This window comes from Balaenoptera ricei, chromosome 5 (assembly GCF_028023285.1).
Source record: "Balaenoptera ricei isolate mBalRic1 chromosome 5, mBalRic1.hap2, whole genome shotgun sequence".
Taxonomy (NCBI): Eukaryota; Metazoa; Chordata; class Mammalia; order Artiodactyla; family Balaenopteridae; genus Balaenoptera; species Balaenoptera ricei.
In genome coordinates this window covers 116,071,438-116,092,658 of record NC_082643.1, presented here as the reverse complement: position 1 = coordinate 116,092,658, position 21,221 = coordinate 116,071,438, and the positions used below count along the sequence as shown (strand labels likewise).

The 21,221-nt window shown below is 35.0% G+C and overlaps 1 protein-coding gene across 41 annotated transcripts in view; it reads right to left on the bottom strand.

Moving 5' to 3' along the window:
- ANK2 (ankyrin 2) overlaps positions 1–21,221 on the bottom strand; it is a 695,510-nt gene that overhangs the window by 144,717 nt on the left and 529,572 nt on the right. For 28 of the 41 annotated variants that reach the window (XM_059923449.1, XM_059923446.1, XM_059923454.1 and 25 more), the window contains exons 5-9: positions 14,310–14,408; positions 10,277–10,462; positions 9,804–9,827; positions 6,715–6,813; positions 5,279–5,377 (exon numbers count right to left, since the gene is read on the bottom strand). In XM_059923449.1, coding sequence (XP_059779432.1) covers positions 5,279–5,377; positions 6,715–6,813; positions 9,804–9,827; positions 10,277–10,462; positions 14,310–14,408 — 507 coding nt within the window. The remainder of the gene's footprint in view (positions 1–5,278; positions 5,378–6,714; positions 6,814–9,803; positions 9,828–10,276; positions 10,463–14,309; positions 14,409–21,221) is intronic. The other 13 variants (XM_059923444.1, XM_059923456.1, XM_059923465.1 and 10 more) reach the window with 1 other exon arrangement.

Genomic DNA, 21,221 nt, shown 5'->3' with positions numbered 1-21,221 from the left:
CTGATCTCTCTCGATTGTATCAGTGGGCTACCCTGCCCTCTGGCTTCTGGGGCTGGCCAATGGGATATGCAGCAAGACAAGGAAGCAACTCCCTGAAGGATCTCCTAGATCTGGCTGTGACTCTTTGCCCAAGGTTACGTTCCTGCCATAGCAGCCTTCTCCATACAATTTTCTCCTTTGAAAGGATGGTAACCTCTTCTACTTCTCACCTTTCAGGTCTAGGGTTGGTAATGAGCCCTGCTGTTAACTAGCTCCAAGGATACCCCACTATCCCTTGTGCCTCCCCTTCAGTCCAGCCACAATGGTATAAATAAGCCCTTTAATAATCTCTATTCAAATTATCAAATTGGAGTGTGTCATCTGTTTTTGTCTAGGACCTTGATGATAATTATTCCTTGCTTTGTTAAAGCTATTTAGCCAGTATTGAGACACTAAATAACCAAAACAGACCTTGCAGTTTTGGTTACCCGGGAATTAGCATGAAAAGACTGTCTTTTGAGAAAAAAGTATGTAACTACTGTAGTTGGGATGCCAAGTTATTTTAAAGTTTGCCAAAAGGAGCTTAAAAGACAAACTGTGTGGGCAAAGTGATTAAAATGACGAGGCTTTTGTAACTTGTCCTCAGTGCCCTATGGTGGAAACACAGAGCATTGGTTGCTATATAAGTGAAATAGCAGTTAGATACAGCTTGATTTCTCAAACATGTTCTTGGTGGGAGCTTCATTGAGATCTAGAGTTTGAGAAATCCAACACAGCGAATGAAGGCATGATGTGCACGGTCCAGCGTGTAGGCCCTGGAATCACAGAGCTCTGGGTGTGCGTCTCAGGTCAGCCCATCATGGGTGAGGCTCTCTGAGGCTCAGCTTCACGATATGTCAAATGAGGATGCTTTTCCTTACCCTGTTTAATTTACAGCCTTGTTTGAAAAATGAGGGGATGCTGCCTTACATCATTTTTAAAAAGGTAGAGTAATGTTTTCTATGGATTACATGAAATATTCATTGTGTAATCATGTTGAAACCTCTAAAATGCTCTCAGAACAACAACAGGAAAATATGGAGAGTACTTAATAAACCCGCAAGAACATCAAGGAACAATAAGGATTAAATAATTGGGTCTAAATCTTACAGTTTAGTGATGTAGTTTATCTGCTCTTATAAAGGACATGTGAATTATATCAAATTCAAGTTGCCCAACATGCTCAATCTGGGTAGATTTCGGATATTTTCTACAAAGTGCAGTGTCTCATTATTGTCCCCCATAAAATCTTTATCAAAAGGTTTTGTATTCAAGAACTTTTTAACTTACTCTTTTAATTTAGTTTTTACTCTTAGAGACTATGATCTGTTCATTATCTTTTTTTTTTCTTTTTTTAAATTCTTAAGACTGTGTTTGAAGTTTACATTTTTCTCCCCTCCAGAGTCCCCTTCCCTGTGTTCTCTTTTTTTCTTCACTGGAATCAGTTCAAATCACATGGTGATGTCAGTAATTCTTAAAGGGACACCATTCATCTAGCTGGTAACCCACAGCATTAGCTTCTTACGACCATTTCTCTCCTTATCTTTTCCTCTCTTCCCTCTCAGATTATTCTTCCAGCAGTGTATCCTGAATTCTGTGTACTAATATAGGCTCTGCTAATTACTAAGCTGTGTGTCCTAGGTTAAGTTATATAACTCCTCTGGAACTCATTTTTCCCCTTGGTAGTCTCATTTCTCAAATGGAGACCTCCATATTTTCTCAACAAGAAAATAATAATACTTTGTAAGTTGTTAGGAAGATGAATTAAGATGATATTTGTATAGTACTTAGCAGGGTGCCCAGAACATCGTGTGCATATGACAATTGGTAGCCACTATTGTTATTATTTTAATTATTACTCCTAATAACAAGTAGCAAGGGTGATCCCTTTTTCTCATGTATTGTTTTTCATTCATCATCCTTTAATGTTTTTTGTATACTTTTATTGTTTGCATTGAAATATGTATTTCAATATTTTAGCCATAATCCTTATAGGAAGTATTTCCACATTTAAATAAAAAATAAGTTTAAAAATAAAAATGAATAATGCCTTTAATAAAACTTGAATTAATAATATCATTTTAGCTATAACATTTCTGTTTTAACATTAAAATGAGGTTTTTCAGATATCAGAAAACCAGGGCTCCGGTGAAAATGTCTCAGAGTTTCACACTAGATTCTAGTCAATGATAAGAATGCCAATGAGATGCAAAATGTCTCAGTGATTGACATAGTGCTGGTGAAAGTGGTGGAGAAACTACGGGTATGGTTTTTTTTTTAATTACCCCAAAGCCTTTATATATCTTGTTCTTCTCCTAATAATGAAAACATTATAAGTGAGAAAATAATAAGACCAAGGGAAAACTTTTGATGGAACATACTAAATTCAGAATGTTTATGACTAATTTGACTGCTACGGGAAATTGAGACCTCTGTGAAAAAAATGAAACAATAATATTAATATTATTTTAAATTCCATATAAAGACACACTATTGTGTTACTTAAAAAGATAGTCAAAAACAAGTATAACATTTTCTAATTTTAAAATATATTTTTAAAGGACAAAAGAAAAAGCAAACCATATTCCCTTAGTAATCAAATATTATAGTTCCAGAATTGGCCTCCTGATTCCAGACCACAGCACTGCATTTCAGTATTTACCTCCTACTTGATTTTACTTTTGGTAAGAGGATACAGGTCTGATAGTTATAGCCAAAACTGAAAGAACCTAACTGTTTTTAAAATCCTACTCCTTAGAGATGAGGAAGTATTTTCACTTACAGGGAAAAACTCAGTACCACCTTCATTTCTGTGACTCATCCTTAGGTTGTACTGGAACCAGTTTGCACACACTAGTGAGAGTCAATTTTTTGCACATCTTTTCCCAATTCTGCATTCAGTGATACCATATTGGTAGCTCCAATTGGCCATGGTGAAAGTATGGAAGTATTTACACCATGGAAATCATCAAAGGCAAAGGTTACAAATCAGAGCTTTTTGTTTTATTTTTTTGAAGAGCTGATTATTAAACTTTTACCAGTACACTGCTAACCTAATCCCTTGGGTACTGTTGATTTGCATCTCTGAGTAAAGGGATATAGTCTGTCTTGTTAACTGCTGTTATCTCTAGGGTTCACAGCACCAAGTAGGAAATCAATAACTATTTGTTTAAGGAAGGAATGAACAGAATGTCTGTACAATGTATAATCAGAAAATCCATTTTCACTTTATAAATTCTTGAATGAAATTCCATTGATTTGCTATATCTAAAGGCTACACTGGATGAAATACAGTCCAAATATTCCCTTCAAGAATAATAAACCAAGGCTTACATTTCATTGTTAATTTGCTCAAGGACAATTAGTTAATGGCAGAACTAGCATAAGAATCCATTTCTCTCCATTTCTTAGTACTCTTTTATGAAAAATCAATGCCTATTTGTAGTTAGACTTTTAAACTGTATATGCAAATGTATGTAGGGAATGCAAATTAGAGCATCTTTTAAAGAAAAAAGCAAATATTGTGATGATCAATAAAAACAAAATCAATTGCCTCAATAATGAATGAATACTCCAGAAAAGCATTAATAAGAGCAATGTGCATCCTTAAGACATTGACCAAGGTAAAAGTTTTTTGCATTTACAAAGTGCTGTCTTTCCATTGGTACTCTCAATTATTAGAGAGTCTCAAGAGAAACAGAAAGGTAAGTGTAAAGGGACTCATTATGTTAGAAATGTACTTAAAGGAGGAGGTACAGAAACTCTTTCCTTTAAATATAGAGAACAAGTAAGCAAAGCATGCAGCATTATATGTAATTGTTCCAAATTCTGCACACCTACAGCATAGCAAGGGAAAAGGCATGCCATCAAAGCGAAGGGTAGAAACCATATAAAACTCTGATGCAAAGACAATGGACACCGCAACAAAGATCTTGATAGACAAAGCAAACCACTCCAGAACTCCCAGATGATAATATGATACAAGTGCTCTGGACCAAATGTCTTAAAGAAATGAGATTAAGAAAGCAACATTTCCTGAGGTCATTAAAACCCAAAATGTATAGTCTGGGATTGGTGTAGTTTCTAGAAGCTCAAAGATGATAAGGTTTATTAAACAAAATATTTGTTAGCCTCAAGATTTGCAAGGGAATTAAATTGGATCCTTATTCCTTGGATTATGAGAATGCAAAGTCCCAGAATTAAACAAAGTGAAGATAAAATATCACAAGGGACATATTTTATCTACCAACTTCCATAGACTTCTTCTACCATATATTTCAAAATTTTATATAATAGGAATGTTTAAAGTTTTGCTTAAGTCTATGATTAATCAAGTCTACTCCAGAGAATTAATATTAAAGTACAATACTAGTTTAGTTTAATGTTTAAGCAAGTAATTGTGCATAATTTCCATTACATAATAAAAAATTATGAGTAGCTAAGTAATTTACTAAACGCCCCTTAAAAAATACCTAAGAGTTGATTCTCACACGACCCTATAAGGTAGGTAGTATTATAGCCTAAGCTCAGAGAAGGCAAGTAAATTGCCAATGTCATTCAGCTTGTAAGCAGTAGAAGCAGGATTTGAAATTAGGTAATCTGCATTCATAGTCTGCACTTTCAACAGGTGTACTGTCCTGCCTATCTTATGATTTATTTGTTGGGAGTGCGTAAAAACTCAGAATTATATTTAACTCAACAAGTTTGAAATGAATGAAGGGCACTGCCTCTTAGCGAGTTGACATGAGTAAAAGTGCAACATAATAACTGTATGCCTTTTTTTCCATAAGCATAATAGGAGATCTCCTGCTCAGATCCCTATAGCATAACCACTTAAGAAAAATGACTTAGGAGCTGAAAAGTTCGAAGCAAAAGATTTTCAACATGTATTAAAGTATTTTACATAAAAACCACACTCTCATAGCTTAATGTATGCAAATGAGTTTGGGTTCTTGATATTTACAGCTAGCCAAATCAGAGATGAGTAAGTTCAATCTTTGATCTTTGTTCCATGAAAATCAATAAGCAAGGACTTGAAAAACTGTCTCATTGAGGAGCTAGCATTCTGTTTCTCCAGGCACTTACGAGCAAATATTAATTCCACTTTACATATGATGTGCAACCTTTAAATGCTGTATGAGGTTTAAATCTAATCCTTGAAAACACATTGCCTGTGTTTAGGGACTGGTATTTTAAAGTGTCTGCTAAAAGAATACAAAAAATAATAATGGTAGGAAATTGAAAGAACAGAGACACTCACCCTAGTTTTGGCATCGATCTGACCACCACGATCCAGTAAGAGCTTCACCATGTTTGTGTTTCCCCTTTTGGAAGCCACATGCAGAGGAGTGATTCCATTCTACACCGTGGAAAGACCAAACAAGAGCATGTTGGGTATGACAGGGCATGATGGTGATGGCTTCGTATTAGCACAAAGGAGATTGTGACCTATTTTGTAATTTTATCTGAGGTTTCTATGGTTTCAATGCTTTTGATTTTTAAGGAACAAGAAAAGCACACAAACCACAAAGCACTGTAGAGAATGATAAATGGAATGAAACTGCATAACTAAGTTAGTCAATAACTACAACACATGTACTGAATGTACACATCACAGTCAAGAGACAAAGGGAGAACTTTGGCATAATATTCAATAGAAACAAAATTTCAGATCCTACCTAGATAGAGCCCTAGGCTAAAGTCTATCTTTCTTATTATAACACTTATGTACTTAAAGATTCTGGGATCCTAAAGTTTACTGTGCTTAAAAATAGAGTACACATATACATATCAATACCCAATGGAAAAATGATTCTTAAAAACACCTTCTTCAGAATAATTCAGTATGAAAAACTTGAAAATAACTCAATGTAGTTTCAGAGAATAAGACTTCTAAGGACAAAAATACTATATACATGAATTATATGTATTTCTTTTCTTGGCTATCATATACCATCATTAGGTCAAGGATGTGTACCTGATTTTTTTGGTATGTTATGATTTTGCAAATATTCAAGTACTGCATTTACCTATTCATATTAAGTACACTGAGTTTTATAATTGTCATGTAAGTGAATTCTTTCCAGTGAAAGCATACCATTAAAACTATAACACAACATAATGTCTTTTTACTATTTCAGTAAGACTCCTCATATGAGCAAATTCTCAATTTATTAAAAAAAAAAAATCCCTGTCAAATTGTATGCCCTATAGTCACTGTTAGGACATAGTATAAATGTAGTTATACATTTTATACTTAATGTTTTAACAGTTTAATTTTTTATCAACTTGAAGCTGTTTGTTCATGATTCGTGGAGTGACCTTTAAACGTAACTGCTCATACTGATGTGAGAATCAACATCTTCCTTATTGCAAATGATTTGCGTGCATGTGAACTGACACACTATTTTTCACGTGTTGGGTTGTAACGACTTCCTGTGATTTGAAGGGAAAAAAATGGAAAATCTAATATCTCCAGCACAGATAAATCCAGGTAAGGAAAAGGAAATAAAATCTTTATCATTGTTAATTTTTACTTTAGTAAAATGCCAAATTCTCTGGTGGTCCAGTGGTCAGGACTCCATGCTTTCACCGCCAAGGGCCCCGGTTCAATCCTTGGTCAGGGAACTAAGATACCGCAAGCCATGCAGCATGGCCAAATAAAATAAAATAAAAAGAAACTATTTTAATCCATACCCTGGCTGTGAAGTCCACAGCAGCTCCCCGGTTTAGAAGAAGAGTTGCCACATTGACGTTTCCATAGTGGGCAGCAATGTGCAAAGGGGTGAAACCACTCTGTGGAAAGCAAAGAAAATGACAGTCAGTAAAGCATTTCACCTCTGTATGTTGCAGTCACTGGATTAGTGAAGAAAATCACATCTACCTAATACGTGAACAATGCAATTCAGATCATAAATGCTTTAATAAGACTTTTTAAGTTTCAGTGCTATTATTTAAATTTAGTGGTAAATAAGTCAACATATAAACAGGTAAATAAATATCCTACATTTCTTGGCAACATTATTTCCAATTACATTAACAATTTATCTATTTATGAGATTTGTTATCTGTATGAAACCATGTTTCTTGAGTTGATTTAGCTTTAGAACAAAGCGATATGATTAAACAGCATATTTTTCCAGCCATAGAAGTAATATAATTATGAATAAAAAATGTTTTCTCCAGAGAAAATCTCAAAATTTCTATTTTTTTAATTTGTTTGTGTTTTGGTTTGAGTGTTTTTTAAAATGAAAAACAGCATTGGTTGATATTGTATCTTTGGAACTATGAAAATATTGTGAGAAATTCTTACAGAACATATACAATTCATCTTACATCATTTACATTGTCCTGACATTTCTATCCTCTTTAACAACTATGTTTAGTCAGACTATATTGTTATAATGAAAAAAAAGTTAAAAAAAATTAAACAATATACTTGGAATTAATATGAATATAAAATAAAGAAAAAATTAAGTGGAACCCAATTTTGAATGTTAATTAAACCAAACTTTATCAATAAAATAAGATTGATATAGAATAAAATAAGCAAGTTGAATCAATTACATGAGCATTAGAGAATAGTTTACTATCAGAATGTTTTAAAAATGAGTCTGAAAATCTTAAATGGAAGAAAAGCATATTTCCTTTCTTTTTTTTCTAATGAAAATTTAGTTAGAAATCTGCCATTTTCACAGTAGAAGCATATTAATTCTTTTCTTATTAAAGTATGAAAAGAGGCATTATTCTTGCTCTCCATAATATTCATTGTTTAATAAAAGATTATAGGAAAAATAAAGACTGTTCCTGTAAAACTGGATATCAAATCCTGCAGTTTTGAGGATATTTTGCATTGTTCTCTTTTATTTGAAATGAACTTTGATGTGTATAATACTGTTTCTAAGAAACATTATCTAAATCACAACCATTATTTTTCTATTCACTTGATATATAGATTTTGGTGACTTTATTTTTAAAATGGCCTAAATAAGCATTCAGATACCTTAGGTAATAGAAATTCCTCTGTGCTATCAGCCAAATTAGCTGCAAATAATTTCTGACTGTAGCAAATCAAGACACAAAATAAGAATAGTAACTATCAATCCAAATCCTACTCTTGTGGTCATGATATTTTTATTTTGTGTCTACATGATGGCAAATATTAATGTCAATATAGAAGAAAAAAATCAGTCTACAACCTGGCTATTATTTTATAAAATGCCAAACTTTAGTATTTTAGGAAATAATTGACTAGATGTTTTTCATTTTTATCTTGATATTTCCTGTCACCCAGTTATATCCTGAATATGCGTCTTTTATTCAAGTTACAATTTAATTTCAGAAAAACACAGTGACTGCTGATGAATCATTTTCAAATTATTCAAGTATAATAATATTACTTTTCCTATTTGCAGAAATAAACTAATTTATCTTCTGACACAGCCTCATTGAAAATCCATGATGATGCCTCAGGCTGTGACTCTTGGATCAACACGAGGCTGGTATAAGCCCCTCAGAGGAACTTTTCCCTGAGTAACATGGAGGTGGAAGGCTCAGGTCACGTTCCTACAGGACTATTGATGGAGGGGTTTTCCCTCTTTGTTATTCTATTGTCCCCGAAGAAATATTTCTAACTCAGTATGTAGCTACTCAAATTGCTGCTTTCAGCATAATGATTAGAGCCAATACTGCTTTAAAAAATGTAAACGATTACCAAAAATCACCTACAAAAGAAAGGTATTAAAATCAGTAATTAAGATATATCAATTTGTATGATTCCAGTCTTGAGCAATTTCACCAAGCAGTTGGGCTTTTTAAAAAAAATCTCTGACCTAAGTTCCACACTCAGACGTGGAACAGAAGAAATGATATGAATAATTCAAGTCTATTCACATCTCAATGGGTAAATTTGTCAATAAACAAGATATTAGGTTTAGAAATACACTACTCTCGGTAAATACTAAGTGTGAATGCTCAAAACCCCCATAGGCCCACAACCCAGTGATCATATGAGATGTTAGTCTAAAGAATTCCCTCAGCAAAGTGAAAATCAACCTACATAAGCAGTCGCTTGCCTTTGAAGATTAATTTTTATAATATAGGTTAATTTTTATAATATACTTTCAACAATGTTTGTGTTAGTGCCTCGTATACCACACACACCCCGCCCCCCCACACACACTCTCAGAGGCTTCTGAACCAAATACTCTTGTTGATTTTGTTAATTGATGGGACTTATTTAGGCATGTGGAAAATAGATGATTTCATGACAACTATTGTAAGAAAGCAAGATAAAAGTAAATGCTTTGCTCATGATAGGCTCAATATCATTACTGATCATATACAGTGTGGTAAAAATAAAAAGAATAGAAGGGCAACTGCAATTAGGTAAGAGGATGAAACAGTGGCAGAGAAACCTCCTTAAATTACACTTCACTAAATTCTAAATGGAGAATTCTCATTAAGAAAGGAGGTCACATCTCTTATTGGCCAAAAGTTAATAATAAAGCTCACTTAGTAAAATATATATTACGGAAGAGTCTTGTTTCATGCTCTACTCTAACAAGCTATTTAAAGTTTCACTGATTAAATAATGCTTCAAATACATGCTATATTAAAATTTTTGAATTATCCATTTGCCTTAATTATGGGCAAAGTTTCCAAATTAATTAATTCCCTAATAATGAAAGTTCCAATCATTAGTATAAATTAGTGAGCATTTATTCTAATTGGACAAAAAATAAAATAAAAACAAGGTATATTTTGATATAACCGCAATACTGTACCTCGGTTGTCCTATTCACCATCATCTGAAGCAGTGTTGTGTGGGAAAAAGAGGGAAGATATTACACAGTGCAAAATTAAGGAAACATTCAATCTGTTCTCTGCAATTGAATATACCGTTCCAGCATGCCAAAATGCATTCTACAGAAAAAAGACAACTATAACATTATACAATTATATCTTTCTAATTCTGGTTCTATTATTTTTTTACCACAAATAGAAATAGAATGAATAAGCAGATTTCTAAAAAGCTGAACCTCACCTTTTAAAGAAAATTATCTTGAGGTTTTTTTCTGTTTTCTTACTGTACTCAAGAGACAGTCCCCTTTTTTTCTGAAATACCTCTGAAAGTAAATTATCCCTTTTGATGACCAGAAGTAATTTTGCATTATCACCATGGCCTACTTCTTCATCATCTCCCAGGAGGAATCTGGTGGCCGAAGAGTGCCTTTCCACAAATGTATGCAGCTTTTACCTTGGATTGTACGTCAGCGTTGTGATCGTTCTGAAGCAGGAGTGCAGCAGATTTGGTGTCATCTTTCCTAGCTGCAATATGCAGAGCTGGCAGCCTCACTTTCCCTTTGGTGTCATTCTCCAGGAGGACGGCCACTGCTTGGTTGTGTCCTTGCTGGAGCGCCACCGCCAGGGGCGTAAAGCCATCCTGGTGAAACACAAGAAAAAACCTTCTGGCAACTTTTGGAAGCCTGGGATTCACCTCCAAGAAATAGTGCATCTAATATTCAAATTAATGATTAAGATTGACAAGGAAAATGAAAGGATTAATTATTACTGTGAAGATTAAAGCAAATTATCATCATTTGTTATACTATGTACTGGCTTCATCAGATTTTTTAAAATACCCATTCTATTTATTTTTTAAAACATCTGCATTTCCTAACAAAGCATAATGCACACAGGATGTATTCAAATGTGTTTTGAATGTGAAAATAAAAATTTGAACCAATCCTAAGTAATGCCTGCTTATGGAAAGGAAAATGCGGGATGGGCAGAAATAATGGAGAACAAGTCTGACTGAGAATCAAAGATATGGTAGCCAAGACAGGGAAATAAATTACATGATTAACTATGCAAGTTGCTAAATATCTCACAACAACTGTTAATGGAATGGTCTGTTACCAATTAATTTCGGAAGTTTAGGACATAATATGATCTAAAATTCTTTGGCAAATAAGCCTAATTCATTAAGTTTGCACTTAGTTGAATTGTATATTATTTAAATCATTTAGATATAAAATTGTGCTAAGTAATGTAAAGAAAATCAGTCTTTCAATTCAAAACTTAACAAACAATTAAAAAAATAACAAAGATCATCAAAGTTAGAGGAGCCGTAGATGTAGATGGATAACCACATTAGAAAAATTAGAAGCTATGTTTTCTCTCTAGAAACAAGTATTCAGCAATGGAAAGGTGATGAATAAGTAGAAAAAATATACGTATATATTCTAGGCTCTGTTAATGTGAAAACCTCCTTTAATTCACAAAAGCTTGAAAATAAGTCTCAGAGTTAAATGTTTCCATTCACAGAAGAGATGAGGGCAATTGGATATGGTACATCTATTGAATATATTCCAGAGACAGTGGCAATTTATCAGCATCTAACTACTCCATTTGTTTTCAACAGTAATTTTTTAAAAGGTAACTGTAGACTTCGGAGGGAAAATCATTTCCCTCAAATGCATCATATCATATATGCACTACCACAGTAAGAGTTGAATTTTTTAAATTAGAATTGAATTTTAAATAAATACATTACTTAATGGAGTGGAAGAGTAAAGCATGTAGTGCTGTAAGATGAAAGAGAGTAGCCTAAATTTAGAACTTTGTTTGGCACAAATTAAGCCCTCTGTGAAGGAGGAAAGAACAAGCTCATTACCATGCACACATTTAATTTGATTCCCCCCTGAAACACTGGGATGGTTTATATTAAAAGAATGTGAACTTTATTTTTTCTTAGAGACAAGTCATTTGCTGACAGCACAGAACCTAATTAAAAAGTTTTTAGCCTTCAATTTTGGTAACATTCAGGAAGAAGGAAGAAAGCAGAGAATTATAAAAATGGTACTGGACAGACAGAGAACTCCCTTCAGAGAATTTAACTTTGGACCTCCACCACATGGATTTCATTCTAATCTACACTTCATGGGAGAAGGGTAAAGATTTGAAATGATTTTTTGAAGTACCTTCACTAACTCTATGAAAAGGAAACCTATATTAAAAATCTGTAGCTTCATTTTTCATCATTTATTTACCAATGCTAACTGCTATAATTATGGGAAATTTCAACACTTTAAATATTTCTTTTCAAACATGAGTTTCATTGCCATACTGAATGATCTCATAATTATCTGATTTTTAAAGTGGTCACAGTGTCTTGATTAGTAACTAAGTTTTGCAAATTAGGGCTACTAATGGGTTCAGGCTAAGTGTCTTCTTTAAGTATATTCATACATGTACACACAACCGTAGAAGGTATTTAGCAATATAGCCTAAAAGATCAAATAGTAATCAACCATATAGCCCTGTGAAGATGTTATTCATTCACAGAATGATAGACTAAAAGGGAACATGCAAAGATTTTTCCATTAGTGTATTTCCTGATAACCATTCAGGCCAGTGGTGTGGAATTAATCAACTAAGTTTATACATATCCAGTCAGGGAAAATTAATTTTACTTATTTAAATGATTAAAAAACAAAACAAATATATGTTTGTTTAGAGGCATATATGTGTCTAAACTAGGATTCAAAACCTCATGTGATTTACTTGCAACAGTCATATTTCTTTGTGGAAATAAGAGACAGTTTTAATTCTCTGAGAATCGGAGTGTAACACAGACTCCACTGATGCAACATACATAAAAGGGTATTTCTGGAAGCAGAGTGAGATGCTACAGAGGTCCAGACTGGAGGAGCCTTGAGAAAGCTGACAATGCTGTCAGGCTGTATTTCCCTAAATCATACACTAGAAAAGTCTATTTGGTGAGTAGAACTCTGTAGTGTAAAGGTTTCTCTAGGTAAATGATTCTGCTTTCAAGGAAATAAAGTAAAACAAATGCATATTTCCATAGTTTGGTACATTTCTCAGAGGTCCTAATGCAGAGATATAGTCTCATACTGTTACCCAAGCTTTGCCTGAGGATATTCACGTGCTACTCATTGACAGAATTAGTGTCTCAGAAAGTCATACAATCATAATCATAAAAATCACGCTGTACTCATGTGGTAGGAGTGTAAAATCTGTGTGTGCTGAGTAGAGAACGTGAAATCGTTTCATACTAGGCAGTTGTGTTTTCCAGTCATAAACAGGAACTGTGGTCCCATTAATAGTGATGTCTTGGGATTGTTTTTAACTAATGAGAGTAAGCTGTCAGGAAGTTATTGCCAGGCTGCATAAAAAGTTTTCTCTCAAAGGTCCTGGACATGAATTTAATAGATTATAAATGACCTCTCCCCACAGTGCAGGGTAGAAGGGATTTCATGTTTATTTCACCTAAAGACTTAATTGTCCAGAAAGGAGGCCATATTAGACATTAAAAGTTATCAAGATAGTTTCTGGGTGACAGCCATCTATCTACCAGTCATCTTTCACTCCAGGGCAGGAGTTTTAAAATTTTGTCAGTGGAGCCACAGAACATGAAATAGGAAAATTAAAGCCTGGTTGCTTTTGGGTGAGGAGAGGCATGTTCCAGTGGAGCTCTCTTCCCCTCCTCTCCTGTGTCACCTACTCCCAACCTTCTAGTGGCCCCTGAGGCATTTTCTCCAAGCTCAAAAGCATCCTGAGCGTCACTTAAAAATCACTGTTCCAAACAATCACTGAACTCCCTCCTTAATCTGTTTAGGCAAAAATGAGAAGGAAAATACAAAGCAGGTTCGGCTTATTGGAGAACACACACAGGAAAAGGAAAGTGATGTTGTAAGTTGGCCCATTCCAACCCCTTTTTATGTCTAGATGGCCTGAACGTTTTGAGACTGGATTGATTTTGAACATTCTATTCAGTTGTTGCCATAATCACAGTCACACAACCACATGTCATAATTTGTACTTCATAAAATATGAACAGCTTTCTGATGACATATTCCTCATGAAATTGTGTGAACATAAATAACTCTGAATTATTGCTAATCATTAAAAAACTTTCCTTTAAGGAATTGTATTAGATCCTAACAAAGATAAAACACTGATGAAAAGAGATGGATAAAATTTACTATAAATTGATTTTAGAATAGTACAAAGCTCCCAAAAGCTAGAGAATGGCAAATTGATGGAAGCATGATTTCATGTAAGAATAAATTGACATGAATCCCAAATCAAGGCATAAACTCATTGAACTGTGTGCACTGGGTCATTCGTTCATGGCCACTGTTGTAGATTACAATAGTAACATGAACACTCGTAGGATAAAGGTAATGGAGACCCTTTGCATCTGGATACAAAGAACATGGACATTAAGATCAAAGAATTCAAGTCTTTAGAGTTGACAGTCTTACCTCAGTAGCAGTGCTCTGATTAGCTCCATTTTCCAGCAAATATTTTACAACATCAATGTGGTTCTCTTGGGCAGCCATGTATAAAGGAGTGAAGCCATTCTGAGGACAAACAGTGAAAAAGGTATCTTCAATCATTTGTAAAGTTTAAACCAGGGAAGAATACAAGACAAAGAAAGAGAGAATACTGTGAAGCAAAACTTTGAAATGGTGAAACATATAGCATACCTTCACACTGAAGAAGTCATACATGCATTTACCATCAGAAAACTAGACAAATCAAAGTTAACCAATTCCCACCCACAATTTTTGAAAGAATGAGGAGAAAGGGAAGAAATACCTCCCTCATTTCCTGCCTTCATTTCAGCACCAGAGATTCACATTTCTTATCACCCAACACTGTGTTAAAACTAAAGACATTTAGTATCTTATTATCTATATAATTCTATAACAGATATCATTCATTATATATAATATCTATATAAAGTAATATTTATGTAGTATCACTTATATTTATCAATTCATAAACTATTTAAACAGATGACGATTATCTTGGATATATACATTTCAACACCCTTAAAAGTATAAATTATTACTCATATCAGAATAAGCTGAGAGATTGCAAAGCTGATTGAAAATTTTAAAAATCTGTATTTCAATGTTCTGCTTGAGGTAGCATGATTTATACTGAACATCTTTACATTACTTTTTAAAAGCCATTCTGAAATTCTATCATTCGTTAATTCTCATATTCCTTTATTCAATTATTTACTAAAAATCCAAACACTGGTAGCTGGCCCATCACTGGGAAACAATGATAAACAAGACAGGCATCTGCCCTCATGGAGTACATACTACGGTAATATGATAACATTATGTAGTCATAGTTTTTGTTTTTTTAAAGCACTGAAATTTTGTAACATGAGTTTGAAACTAAGTATAAACTGGCAAATTTCCTTTTCATTAGATCCTTTGCAACATATAATACTTCATTAAGGTAAAAACCCACAAAACTTTATTTAAAAAAGAAAACGTGAAATAATTCATCAATCCTCAAAACACAGCATTCTCTTAAAATTATGTCAGAGTCTTAAAGACAGTTGATTACTTTAAAAATTCCACACATTAATGAGAATGAGTAAAAACATAGATGAAACTTCAGGTATTTCCAAAAATTTACAAGGAGAGAAAATTTTTTTTCTTTTTTGAAAATTCTTTTCTTTTTTGAAAAATTCTTCTGTATACCTTGTATAAGTGTGGAAACATTATTCAAAATGGTCAAGATAGAGCAAAATACAAATACAGAGTATACAAGTAGAACAAGAAAAGTAATTTTAAATTTGATTACAAAAGAAAATCTGTAGGTTTCAAATGATGGTGGAAACTTTAAAACTAAGAAACATTACAAACGGAATGAACTGACAATTTTGTAGGATTCAGGAATAACTTGCTAGCTGGAGAGCATATTTTTTAAAACACAGAAAATAGGTGAAATCTTGTGTATTTTAAGAACTGAAGAGGTGGCGGAAGGATGGAATTAGAGATTCAAAGGAAGGGAAAGCCAGTGAGGATGATTAAAAACAATGAGTGGGTGTGGAATGGGGCTCTTTCACGACAAGTAAAAGGCAGGGATGCAAAAAGAACTTTGAACAGAATAAAACAATTTGCTTACATGTTTCCCTCTGACAGAATCTTGTGTGTAGATCAGAAGAAAGGGAAATAGACTGTGGTTACCAGATGAATAGGGGAAAGGAGAGATGTGCCATCCTTAGGCTCTTGTGCTGGGTCCTGAACTTTAGAGAGACCTCTTCTAGCTGATCAGGGCAAGGGATCCAGAGGGCCAAGGGGGCATGCCCATCCTCATCCTGCAGCTCCCCTGCTTCCAGATCACACACCAGACATGAAACCACCCAGACTTCCTGCCCACACAGCCCCAAGTGTGGTTCCAGTGCTGGCTCAGATTTTTTCCTTGGGTTCATCGTCCCAAGGGTCCACAGGTAGGCATACCCTACAGTAGGCTGAATAACACCCCCAAATATGCCCACATCCTAATTACCAGAACCTGTAAATGTTAACTTAATGGTCAAAGGAACTTTGTAGATGTGATTAAGTTAAAGATCTTGAGATGGGGAGATTATCCTGAATTATCCAGGTAGGCTTGATATAATCACAAAAGGTTTTTATAAGAGGGAGGCAGGAGGTCAGAGAGAAGATACCACACTGCTTCTCACTTACAGCCTCAAGTAGGAACCAGAAGTGCCAACACCTTGGTTTTAGCCCTGTAGGACTTCTTTTAGACTTCAGACTTCTAAAATTATACAAGAATAAACTTGTGTTATCTTAAGCCACTGAATTTGTGCTAATTTGTTACAGCAGCAACAGGAGTCTAATACACACTCTTAGAGTTGTTTGTGAGGGAGGGTGGAAGTTAGGAGATGAACAGAGCTTGAATGTGCAGGCTGGGGTGTGTACACCTTTACACATGATGCTCTTGTGGTGCGGATGGGGCAGGGGATGAGGAGAGGAGAGGGGCCAGAGTGCAAAATCAGCCCCAATCCTGCATGGAACGAACTCCAAGGTTTCTAAGAAGTCTAAATTTAGACCTATCATATTGCTAGAAAGATATAGTTATCAAGGTAGGAGGATAGGAGAAACTTATTTGATAGTTTATTAGCTTGATATATAGCTTTTAGTTTTAAAAATATACTGTAAGTGGACCTCTTTTGCAGTCTTGTCCTGGGCCCTGCAAGCGTTAATGGTGGGCTAGAGTAATAGAGAAAGAAAAGGGAAAATATAAAAAATAGAGAAATATCACGGCTGACAACATATAGTATCTGGTGGGGAAAGGGCAGTGACAGACAAACGATCAGTCTCTCGGTTAGAGGGCATCATGAACACCATTTGCTCCTTGTGCCACAACCTCAGCACGCAAGGCCTTCCAGCAGAGTGGGAGGCACGTATAAAGAACGATAAAAATAAAAATGATTTCTTGAACTTCTGCTCTATGCCATTCACTGTGGGAAATGCTTTGACTCTACTGCTTCAAATTACCAGGACCACATGCTCCGGTTTCCCCAGGACGGTCTAAGTTTATGCATAGTTATCTTGGAGTAATTATTAATAGTATCTCAGTTTGGATGATAGATTAAATGGCCCAACATCATCTCTAATCTTTAGAATAGTGCTGTAACATTGGTATTATTATCCCCAGTTGAAATAAGGCAGTTGAGGCTCAAACACTTAGGTAACTTGGCCAAAGTCTCCCAGCTAATAAATGAACTGGAAGTGACAGACAGGAGCCAGTACATGGCCAGCCTTCTTCCCCGTAAAGGAGTTGGGATCTGATCACGTGGATGTGTGGTTCGCAGCCTGGCTGTGTTATAGAATCTCCTGTGGAAACTTGTAAGAATGCCTAGGGACCACCTTGCCTCTCCTGAATTGTAGTCTCCATATATGAAGCCAAAGTACATGTATCTTTTTAAAAGGCTCAATTTAATAAACTGCCCCAAGGACATTGTTTTAGGTAATGCAGAACAACTGAATGGTTTTGGGCAGGGATCACACATGCATTTTGGAAAGTTCACTCTGGTGACCACAGATGCCTTGGTTTGGGATGGCAGGATTCAAGAATGGAAGTAAGGGATTAATCAGCCTTTGCAATATTTGCGATAGTGTATTTAAATGATGAAGGGAACATGAGCTAAGACAACACCTTGGCTAGAAGGAGGGGGCGCTATTTACTGTTACTAAACGTATGAAGTAAGAAGGCAGTAAAGATTTACTACAGGTCTTAAAGATGTGGGAAATTATCCTTCCTTAACTTACTGATGCAATTTAACAAGAAGTAGTCCACCAGAGAATGTGAAGCACACCTCTGGGTAATTGGGAAAGGGCATGGCAGCACTTCAACACCACTGTAAATTTTATAGGAAAGCTTTTATCTTCCCACATAAATAGGTCAACCACACAGGATTATTGGCTCCTGTGTCCATGTACCCAAGTGCTTTCCAATATATTATGTCTCCACCTTTTTCTAAAATAGTCTGGCTGCAGGTAGGTATGAAAGTATATGCATTTTCTCATTTTTGGTATAAAAAAGTCAAAGAGATCCGGAGCCCAGGTTGATACTTGAAGGATGCGTACAAGTACAGCATTATTTGTTGTTAGGGTAATTCCAGGGTGACCAATAGGTGCCTCTACCAACTGGTTATTAAATATTTTGAACATTATCCCTCTCCATGGCAAATTATTAATTATTTGCCATTCATTTTTATTTTTTCACTAAAACTGTGTTTGGTGACTCTTCGCTGCTAGGCCTTGTGCTCAGCTTTGGTGATTCAGAGATGAAAGCTCCCTGTTTATTAGGAGCTCACTGCCCAGGGGCTGAGATGGGCAAGTAACCAAACTACTGTACTACAGTTCAGTGAACACATATATAGTTAGTTTCTTTAAAAAAAAAAAAAGTTATGTGTTGGGTATAAGGAGAACATAAAAGGACACAGAGCTCAACTGGATAAAAAATTACATCTGGGGCTTCCCTGGTGGCGCGGTGGTTGAGAATCTGCCTGCCAATGCAGGGGACGCGGGTTCGAGCCCTGGTCTGGGAAGATCCCACATGCCACGGAGCAACTGGGCCCGTGAGCCACAATTACTGAGCCTGCGCGTCTGGAGCCTGTGCTCCGCAACAAGAGAGGCCGCGATAGTGAGAGGCCCGCGCACCGCGATGAAGAGTGGCCCCCGCTTGCCGCAACTAGAGAAAGCCCTCGCACAGAAACGAAGACCCAACACAGCCATAAATAAATAAATAAATAAACTCAAAGTTAAAAATAAAAAATTACATCTGAAGGAAACACTGGGAGGGATACTTGGAAGACACTGGGAGTGATTTGGTTTGAGCTAAGATATGAAGACACTGAATTTAGGCACAGAGGCAGGAAAGGTATTTCAAATAGAGGAAACCCCATGAGAAGAGAAAACCCTGACCACATAGGGATCTTCGGAAAATTCACTGTGACTAGTGGGGTGAGGAGGCTGAGACAGGCAGGGATCAGCCCCCATCCCTCACGCTGAGGCACCTGAATTTTATTCTGAACACTTGGGAGTCACTGAAGGGTGTTAAGCAGGGGTTTGACATGGTCACATTTGCATTTTAAAGAGATCAATTTGCCAGAGAGGGGAGGATGAATTAGCAAATGGCCAGAGAATAGTCTGGAGGAGTAGAAAGAACGTTTTTGTAATAATTCAGATGAGAAGTGAGGATTAGAAACATTAAAACGGTTTTGAGATTTTGAAATGTCATTTAGTATTCATGTATTTATATTCCACTTAAAGATTAGAAGTGGTTTCAGTCAGCATGAGTTATCAGTTATTGATAACATTTCTCAGTTTTATTAAAAAGTTAAAATACTTTTCTTCGAATCCAGAAATTGTATCATATTTTAGAGAATTCAAACACTTATAATATTACCAAAAATGTTGTTCCTATTTTCATTAGTGATATATGAACCAGTAATCAGGTTTTAGCCACTGGAGAAAAAAAATTTTTTTTTTTGATAATTGGATTATCTGGGAAAATTGAATGAACATGAGCTGATAATCTTCCTATCAAATGTTAGATTTATTGCAGTTTGGGGGAACATTTTAATGCAATAAACCTATTGATATCTGTACGTCATTTCAAAGAAATTATATAAGAGACAAATAATGTCAGTATGAAAAGTAATAAATGGTTTAGAATCAATGTTTTGGATAAGGATCAAAACTCTAAGAAGTATCAATATTACCTATTTTTACAGAATCTTAACTTTTCAGACATAATTTTGCCAGAACATATAACCTTATTCTTCTATTACACAAATTAAGATTCATCAGTTGGATGACTTGGAATGATCATACAAAATCACTTTTATCTTAACATAAAGGTCAATGTTCAAACGTATGGACACCAAGGGGGGAAAGTGGCGGGGGTGGTGGTGGGATGAACTGGGAGATTGGGATTAACATGTATACACTAATATGTATAAAATAGATAACTAATAAGAACCTGCTGTATAAAAAAATTAATTAAATAAAATTCAAAAATTCAATAAAAAAGTCAATGTTACTATTCAATTCAAAAAGTCTCTTTTTAAAAAATGAGATACAATTAACATGTTATATTAGTTTCAGGTGTATAACATAATGATTTATTGTTTGTACATATTGAGAAGTGATCTCCACAGTAAGTCTAGCTATCATCTATCACCATAAATAATTTTTCTTGTAATGGGGACTTCAAAAAAAGGTCTTTTTTTATAGCACCAAATTTGTTCGAAAGTTTTTCACCTTCCGGACTAGGTGCCAAGTAACAAATATGGACATAATACTGTTCCTGCCCTCAAGAGCAGAAACTATAACAGATTCACCGACTACACGTATATGGAACCATAGCACAAGACATACTATAACTGCCAAAAGAGAAGCATGAATAAAATGCTGTCAGAGCACTAAAGAGTTAGCAATTGATACCATGAAGAAAGGCATCTCAGGCCCAAGCACACAGACCTGAGAGGAAATTAGGAGGCCTTAATGAAATCAAGACGGTAGATCTAAAGAAAAGAAAATGTTCTTTGCCGTATTTTTCTATTCTTCTTTCATTCTCCCTCTCAAGAAATGTGGTGTTTGTGTGAAAAGTCAGAGTGTATTTGCTGCAGGCATATATTTCACTTGGGGAATTCTGTTCTCTAAGCACAATACTGAGTCTAATGAATTAAAAAAAGAACTTCAAGTAAATTTACCAAACATGAGTAAAATCTAATGCAAGAATGCATCTTGAAAGGAATTCTTACAGGTCTAAAAATTTTTTTTTAAATTTCAAAGATCTCTAATTCATGCCTAACATATTACCACCCAGCTAAAGATATACTTTAGGTAATT